At 46.5% G+C, this 9,146-nt stretch overlaps 1 protein-coding gene across 1 annotated transcript in view; it reads left to right on the forward strand.

Moving 5' to 3' along the window:
- The window catches only part of dnah9 (dynein, axonemal, heavy chain 9), a gene marked incomplete at both ends in the record, with an annotated part of 94,962 nt that extends 85,816 nt beyond the window's left edge, over positions 1–9,146 (forward strand). The window contains 5 exons of the mRNA XM_080020903.1: positions 1,933–2,103; positions 3,886–4,068; positions 6,021–6,274; positions 6,729–6,864; positions 8,919–9,146. Coding sequence (XP_079877029.1) covers positions 1,933–2,103; positions 3,886–4,068; positions 6,021–6,274; positions 6,729–6,864; positions 8,919–9,146 — 972 coding nt within the window. The remainder of the gene's footprint in view (positions 1–1,932; positions 2,104–3,885; positions 4,069–6,020; positions 6,275–6,728; positions 6,865–8,918) is intronic.

Genomic DNA, 9,146 nt, shown 5'->3' on the forward strand with positions numbered 1-9,146 from the left:
ACACATGTGGCCCCGGAGACCCGGGCATTAGCTGGACCAAGTATCAAGATAAAGGTCATGGATGAAATGGACAAAAAAAAAACGGCGAGTACACGGCAGCACTCGATAACGGTTAGAGTGCAACAGCAGGTTTGTCTTTCAGTGCTGGGAGACCCGGGTATCATCTGTGAATTTATTGTCTGAATTGAATTATAGTTTAAACGTTGTCTTTCAAGCTGCATTAGGGTAAAGTAATGCATTTTTTCTGTGGAAGCCCTAATAAATGCCTCTAAATACCCTCCGAAAGCACCAACGGCCTTCGCCAAAATATCATAAAATTATCGTTATCATGATATTTGATTGAGTCAATATCCCCCAGCCATCTATATTACTTTCTTGAATCTTCTCCAAAGTTGCTATGTGGAACCAAAAAGCATCTCATAATGTGACGTGAGTGAGTTTGACTTTGCAATCGCAGCCGTTGCAACTCAAGTTGTGACCGATTAGGGCGTTGCCGGGTTACCAGTTTGCCTTTGCTTTAAACAGGAACTGTGAGATTGACGGGGTGGGATGTTAGATGAGGCAGGTGGTTGCTTTAAGCGCTGAAACATAGCAAAGCTGGCCATGTATTATTAATCGCTGCTTATGGGAAAAACTTGAATAAATTAGCCCCGGCAAGCATTTTGGGTTGATTTTCAATGGATGACCGTTGAAGACGGTATCCAAAGGATTTTCCTTGGGACCTTTTGTTTGGCTGCTCCGGTTCCTGCTGTGAGCCAGCGGACTGCGGCAGTGCCGCTTGGAACGAGGAAAACAGTCAACGTTTTTGAACATCAGACGAATCGGTTCTCAAAAATGTCCGCCAGTGTTTATAGACCCCGCCAGGATTTCCCTGCCACCCCAGGATCCCCAAGGGAAAACAGGGGGTGGATTGGAGGTCGTGGGGGAGGGATGAAGTGACATGTACTTAATTATTGCTCAGCCCCGGTGCCGTCTTGGCTGTCGGCGGGCGGAGCTGGAGCGTTTAAGACTTGGCCGCCGCCGCCGCCACACAGGCGAGGCCGAGAGCCGGGTGGGGGGGGGGGGTTTGGCCAGAGAAGGAAGGGCTGTACAGGCCTGTGTGGTCTCCGGAGGTCTGCGGGGCTGTGTCCTGCTCACCAGCCATCTGGAAAAAGCCAGTTCCTCATACAGCAGCGCAGAGGGGCGGGGGAGAGGGGAGGACGGAGGAGGATGGGGATGGATAAGAAATAAAAGGGAGGCCCGCCAGTGAAGATTTCGTTCGGCGTTTGGGTTCTTTTTTTTTTTTTTTTTTTTCTCACCACATCTGTTCACGCCATCAAGAGAAGTTAGCGGGCCGCTACAGAAGAGGTTTCAAAGAAGCTCAACGCTGAAAGGGTCCGGGCATTAAAAGCTGGTATGTCCCCCCCCCCCCCACCCATCTAAACTTTTATCCGGACATTATTATCAGGAGGGCTTTTTTTCCCTCTTATCAAATGTACAGTAAGTGCGCCACAAAAAGCACTCTCCTTTTTTTTTTTTCTTTATCAAACGGTTATCCCTTGTAACTTAAAAGCATATTTGTGTTCATTATGGAAGAGGCAGATGGAAAATGCTGCGTTTCCCTTCATCGCGAGGGCCCTCTTGTTATCGTCATTAACGGCGTCTCGATTGATCCCACCGAGCGTTTCAACGGCACTCGGAAAACATCTCATCGTCACTCAAGCGCCCCCCCCCCCCCCCCCGGTTAGCGTAGAGGGGGATGAAAAGAAACACCTGACATTTCTTTAAAAGAAAAAAGAATACCATAAAACAGGAACAAAGCGTGTCGTGACAAGGAGGTAGTCAAACGAAGGTTAGAAAACGGAAACTAAAACTATGCCGTCTGCGTCTGCGATCGTTCTCTCGCCCGTCACAAGTTTTTGACACCCGCTCACTCCCGCCCGCTTCCTCCAGTACATTGACGACAACCTGCCGCCGGAGACTCCCTACCTCTACGGCCTCCACCCCAACGCCGAAATCGGCTTCCTGACGCAGACCTCGGAGAAGCTGTTCCGCACCGTGCTGGAGATGCAGCCCCGGGACGGGGGCGGCGGGGACGGTGGCGGGACCACGCGAGAAGAGAAGGTGAGACACCAAAGGACACATGGACACGTGCACACCCCCACAATATGACATTATCCACAACATGACACTATTTTTTATTTTATTTTGCTTCTTGCCGAAAGTGGTATCCGTTATTCCCATAGAAGAGTCGCCCTCAGTTTGCGGTGTGGGGACCCCCAGGTCCTTCAAGAGGCTCCAGGGGGCACCCAGTAAAATGATCAATATTTCTCATTCAGAAGACATTAGCACCATTAGAGAATCTGCAATAACGACTGTTTTGATGATAGTTTCGCCTTTATCTCCCTTAATATAATATAGATAGCTATAGACCCCATAAATCGGGGTCCCAGAGACCCAGGTCCTCGATATGGAAAAGGTTGAGAATCACTTGTCTAGAAGAAGTGGACAGAGGTGTCTTCCCTACCTACCTCTACTCTATAGCCGCATCAACATGCACAGTGCTACTCCTCACACAAACAACGGTCTGAAGCAGATAAGCCAACACATTTATGCAAAAGATAATAGCTATCCAAGATAATCAGTTATTAATGATATGTGATATCAAACAGTCATCCGAATTCAAGGCTTGACGTTGTGCAAGCAGTTTGTTTATTTATTCAGTTTAAAGTGGAAACTACTGTATTGATTGACATGGGCACAGAGATGCTTTGAATTAGCACAGGGAGGGTTCGAGGAGCGCCAGGGCATTTCCTGCTCGGAAATGCCCTGGCGCTCAAATATCTAACGACGACGTCTTCAACCCGGCCCGTCCGGGACCGTCTCTCTGTTTATGGCAGAAAGCTGCTTTCTTTTCAGAAAAACTCCGGTCCAGACGAGGAGATGTGAAAAGTAATCAATGTGGGGTTTTTTTTGTTTTTATTTTTGGGGCGGGGGTCTGATACAGCTGACCTTTAAAATCATTTTTAAAATGTGGACTCTCTCATCCCGTCCTTGGTGTCCTTGGTTCTACGATGCCTTCATGCAGTCTTTACCGTTCAATGTCTATCCAAAGCGCGCGGGTGGTTGACGTGGGTTTTCAGAATGGGTCGAGCCGAAACGATTCGAATATTTGTTGTTCTCCGAGTTTTTGATGTACAGTTAAAAGAAATAAAAATAAAAATGTTCCATGCCTTCGTAGTCACGTCTCAAGAAGTCTTGCGCGTCGGTTTCTGGGTGTGAGTTTGCGTCTGAGTGCGATTTGATGTGTGACCTTTCCCGGCTCAGGAGCCTCCTCAGAGTTCTCCTGTCTTCACCGATGACAGCCAAGCAAAGTCCGCCGACAAAGTCCATTTTGCATTCGGCCCCGCTCCGTCGCTGACAGGCCGCGGGATCCGATATGTGAACCGGAAAAAATCAATGGATATGATGACCTCATATCCTTTGTTCCGTGGCTAATCCGCTGATTGATCTTTAACTTGGGTTGCCTTGGGAAAATGTTGACACAGGCGTTGGCTTTCATCACTTACCCCGCAAAAAAATATGATGCGAGCATTGATTTTCCGGGGGAGGGGATTAGACTGTTATTACTGAAAACAAAAAGCTGCTGTTGCAAAATATCCCGCCCTGAATATTAATGAGACCGCCGACTTCCAAACTGTAACTGTTTCTCCAGCTGTCAGCGTTGGCACCACTTTAGTTGACACGGAGGGTCCTGATGATCTGCTCGCCCCGTATTTTTTTTTCCGTTTCATCACGGATCCACCGGAGCGCGGCCGGCGGAACGTGATCTCTTTTCCTTCCTTCCCCACGCGCCTCGCCTCGGCCTCATTCACGGCCTCATTCACGGCGCCGCCCTCTCTCCAGGTGCGCGAGGCGCTGGAGGAGCTCATGGAGAAGCTCCCCGAGGCCTTCAACATGGCGCAGCTCCTGGCCAAGGCGGAGGAGAGGACTCCGTACCAGGTGGTGGCGCTGCAGGAGTGCGAGCGCATGAACTTTCTGACGGAGGAGATGCGGCGCTCCCTCCGCGAGCTCAGCCTGGGCCTGAAGGTGAGTAGGGTGGCGGCGACCGGAAGGGAAATTGATGAGAGGTGATTGGGGCCGGGGCACGGCGGAGAGGCTGTTATCCGGTTGTGGCAATAAAGATGACGATGAGGGTGACAGCGACCACGGCGGTGATGATGGTTGTTTTTTTGGGGGGGGGGCGTTGATTGAACAGGACAGTTGAGGTCTCTAATCATCATCTATTGTCCAGTGGAGAATTGCGCTGACAAGTGAACTTTCGGCGAACCGCTCCCTTTAAAACAAAAACACCTTCAATTACCATTAACACGTATGATTCACACCCTGTTGGCTTGGCTACTGCTGACTCCGACAGACTGGCGGTATTAGTATTCATGCATAACTTAAGCTTTTCCTCTCTGTTTGTCGGGAACCGTGGTCTTAAAAATGAGTGAGTGTTACAGAGGGCTGGAATGAAATGAGACATCTGCACTACGCTGACTGAGTCATGCGTAGCCGGGATTAAAACAAAACAACATTTTTTCCAAAAAAGTGTTCAGGAAAAAGGGGCAAAATTAAGAAAAAAAAGAAAAATGTCCGAAGAGTCTCAGTCGGGAGTTATGACACTTTGATTGCTCAGTACTACACGCTTTAATAAATCGCCCCACAGTGATTTAAAAGCCGCGTACACTTTTATACCAGCGAATGGAATCAATATTTTGTCTTTATAGTGGAATAAATAGGTACAATCAGGACGTTAGCCTTGGTGGCCGGTCGTTGGTCACGGCGGGGTGCGGTGCGTTCGGTGCTACGAGCCACCGGAGGGGAGCCACGTTATTTTGACAAGAGCAAAGGGGGTGAAAGGTTCACGGTTAAAGCGCCACCTTACATAAATCTAGGGGGGGTCTTACCCAACCCCCCCCAAGCCCCCCCGCAGTAGTTGCAGTAAAGGACGTTTATGACTGTGGAATCGGTGTCTCTATATTGGCCATACATCAGTTGCAGCATGGTAAGTTGAAGGACAACACCCTTCCCTGTGTTCACTCGGGTCCTGGCTCCTCGGGGCTGTTTTACACCGTATTTGTCCTCATGCAGCACCTTGAGTGGCCGGGGGGGTTTCGAAACAACAGGAGCTGATATAGTCGAATTTGTTTCCCTTCGTGACGGAAATACTCCGACCGATTCAAAACAATTGAAAATAATATTAAAATATAGTTATTGTTATTGTTTGTTTTTTATTTTTTTGGTTCTTTTACAAAAAGGAGCATCTGGCTTGTTGCTTCATATCAGTCGTTTTAATTAGAATTAATATGATTTCTCTGATGGGAGAGAAATGCAAGCCATATCATATGATAGACTTTCTAATATCAGCCAGCCAGCTGTTGATCAAAATTAGACGGTTTGTTAAAAAAAGGTTAAAAAGTAAAATGAGATAAAAGTTTCCCCATGAAGGTGAGTAGTTATCGTTTTGTTATACAATATTGCGGATGGGCAGTATTTACATGTATATTCTTATATAATGTAGTATTGCTGTATTCCAAATACCAAAATTACTTTTATGTTTGCATAAGTTTGGTATGTTTGACTATAAATTGAAATTGTTCAACTATAATTAGCTAAATTATCTCTAATGGGTGGTTACCAAAAGTCAAAACACACAGTTATACTCTTTTTGGGCTTCATGGTTGATTTAAAGCATTTTGTTTTGCTCAGGGTGCTACAGGTAAATGCCAGCGATAATGCAACTCCTGACAAAATGCTAATAACAGAATTTTGGTTTCTGCATTTCTGCATATTTCAATGAAATTACACCAATAATTTGTAATTTATGTTGATATACTACAGTAAATGGTAATTTACTCATCTCTGACTTTTTGCATTCTGTTACTGCACCCTCCCACACACACACACACACACACACACACACACACACACACACACACACACACACACACACACACACACACACACACACACACACCCACCACCACCACCCTCAGGGAGAGCTCACCATGACTAACGATATGGAGAACCTTCAGAACGCCATATTCCTGGACCTTGTTCCGGAAAGCTGGACCAACCGGGCCTACCCCTCCATGTCGGGCCTGGCCATATGGTTCACAGACCTCCTGGTTCGGATCAAGGAGCTGGAGGGCTGGGCCGCGGACTTTGTCCTGCCGTCGGTGGTGTGGCTGGCCGGCTTTTTCAACCCTCAGTCATTCCTCACAGCCATCATGCAGGCCATGGCCAGAAGGTACAGTCAAAGGCCATTTACTTTATACATACCTTTACATATACTCACTCCGAGTAGTATCAATCAGTCAATCTAAGTACAAAGTTAAAATTCACTCCACATTTCAGGAATTTGCCGCTTCGCCCAAAGAGTTATTTTAAGATTTAGTTGCTATATCCGCTGCTCTCTGGCTCTATTTTCGTTGCTGTTCCCAAATCGACGTTTTATCTACATTTCTCTCATTTGTATGATCGCATTGTTTTGAGATGTGTGCGAGGCTATTTCACAGAAATGTACATTTTTGGCAAAGTGTGTCAATTACTGAGCAATTTTCCTGCGGCTCGTGACAGTCTCCTCTCATCTTCGGGTGAGCTGATATTTTAGATGCGTGAAAAATAGTGTCAGAACTCGACCTAACCCTAACCCTGTTTCTCCATTCTGTTCCATTCGACGTCTCACTGTTTTCGACCGGCAGGAACGAGTGGCCTCTGGACCGCATGTCTCTGCAGTGCGACGTCACCAAGAAGAATCGCGAGGACTTCAGCTCTGCACCGCGCGAGGGGGCCTACGTGCACGGGCTGTACATGGAGGGCGCGCGCTGGGACACGAAGGTGAAGCCCACTTTTGTCGCCAACGCAAATTGGTGATAAAAAAAACCCCAAAATGTTTACGATACGCCGTCTTTCTGCTTTCAAAATGTACACATCTAATATGGGTTTACATAGGGACATAACTATAAACAACCCCGCCCCCTCCCCCCCAAGAGAAAAATAAATAAATCAAAGTGATTTTATTTTGACAATGAAGCTCTTTCAGGGGCCACCCCCCCCGTCCTTTTTGTGACTTCATTTTCCGATTTAGCGTCCTGCACATATTCTGCTGTTTGCATTACTCAGCTTCCCGGGGCGCCATCCATCCAGGGGCTACTGTACGTGCACCCGGCTTTCAAGGAGCCTCCCTGTAGGCTCGCTAATTAGGGAATGTGCAGAGTGTGCACTTGAACACTTAAATCATCCTTTAGAGGACTGGATCCTTATTTTTTTTTTATTTTTTTTTTCTTCATTAAAGTTGGAGGCTGCCAAATGGACAGGCAGACTCTCTCCTCTCCTATTAACTTTCATCCCCTCCTCTAATGTTTCTCCTCTTCCCCTTCTCCCCGTCCTCTCCCTCCCTCCTGCTTTTCTCTTTTCATCCGCCCCCCCCCCCCCTTTACCCCACCCGCCTGTTCCTGTTCTCACCTTTTCTCTCTTTTCATCTTCTCCTTCTTTTCCACGCTGCCTTCTCCCCGCGCTCATCCCTCTCTTCTCCTCTAAGGCCGGTTCTGTGCCAGTGCCCGAGCGTAGCAGAGTGTGAATCGGGGAGGAAAGCGCCGCTCCATCTGGAGTCAGCTCTGCTGCCACAATAAAAGTCAAAGATTTATGATAAACCTACTCATCTATATTAATGAGATTTGCTTCTTATCCCAGGATGCTTCTGACATCAAAGATTGCTAAATATACAGTAGCTCTCCGGCTTCCATTTTTTTTTTTTTTTTGTATATCAAATGGGATAGAAAATTGAAAATGTATACGTGAGACTTCTAGTAGTTCAACTTTGTCAGAACATAACTCAGAAAAGGCAGTGGAAAGGCTCAATAATCACTTGATTCTTGCAGAGAATCAAGTGATTATTGAGAATATATAGTTATAACATTGCTGTTGAATATAATAACATATACCTTAAAATATCTTACATTTGTTGAATTTTTAACTTATAGGTCAGGGTTGTATGGGTGAGGGTTACAATCATAGAAAAATCTAGTTCAAAACCTACGCTACTTCTTCCTAGACCTCTGCCCTATGCCAAATATATATTTATTATCTTATTATCGAAATTATTGAATAAAAGAGATATGATTAGTCCAAAATGCCCCAAAAAAGTGTAAAGTTTTCGTAGAGTTTGGTCTTCAGACACCCTGCGTATGGAAATATTCCCTGTAAAACGTGTCTGCACATTTCAGTGAAACGGCATAGCTCCCTTTTAACGTTTAATGCTATTCATGTTGACTTGTTTTGATCCCCAACAGTCATTTAATATTATCTGTATTTTAAGGGCAAAAGTAAAGTATATTGCCAATTGCCGATGCAATTAGTTGGCTTAGTCCTCTGGGCTCTCCAAAGTCATCCGAATTTACATTTGTTCCTGAAAGTCACTATGCATGCATGGCAAAACTTGTGTTTGTCTGGCTAAGAGTAGAAGGATTAATTAATGAGACAGAGCGCTCGGTTTCAGTGTATACTATTGAGTGTGTGTTCAGAGGCAGGGGCGATTCGACTCCAACTCAAACACTTTTTGTCCACCTTTCAAGGGGACCAAATATGCAACACCAGCTTAAAAGTCACAGCAAAGTCTCATATTGCCTTCGTCAACGAGGATTAGACTACACTTCAACATTTCAATATATATATATATATATTTTTTTTTTTGAACAGCATTTAGGGGGCAACCGTCAGCAAGGCGGCAGCTGCACCCTGGCAAGGTCTTTGTCTGGGCAACCGATTTTCAAGCTTCACCTCAGACTGATTTACAGTTCCTCTCTCGACTCTGTGAAATCCTTTGCCCAAGGTTGACCGCTTCCAACTCCCCCAACCCCCCGTCCCTTAAAACTCTCTCCTCCTTTTTTAAGGCCGGCCTAATCATGGACGCCCGTCTGAAAGACCTCACACCGGCCGTGCCCGTCATCTTCATCAGAGCCATTCCCGTCGACAAGCAGGAGGTGAGGAACATCTACCAGTGTCCCATCTACAAGACCCGCCAGCGCGGCCCCACCTACGTCTGGACCTTCAACCTCAAGACCAAAGAGAAGCCGTCCAAGTGGACGCTGGCCGGCGTGGCCCTGCTCCTCCAGATCTAA

The sequence above is a fragment of the Zeus faber genome (assembly GCF_960531495.2).
Source record: "Zeus faber genome assembly, chromosome: 20".
In the NCBI taxonomy this organism is placed as follows: domain Eukaryota; kingdom Metazoa; phylum Chordata; class Actinopteri; order Zeiformes; family Zeidae; genus Zeus; species Zeus faber.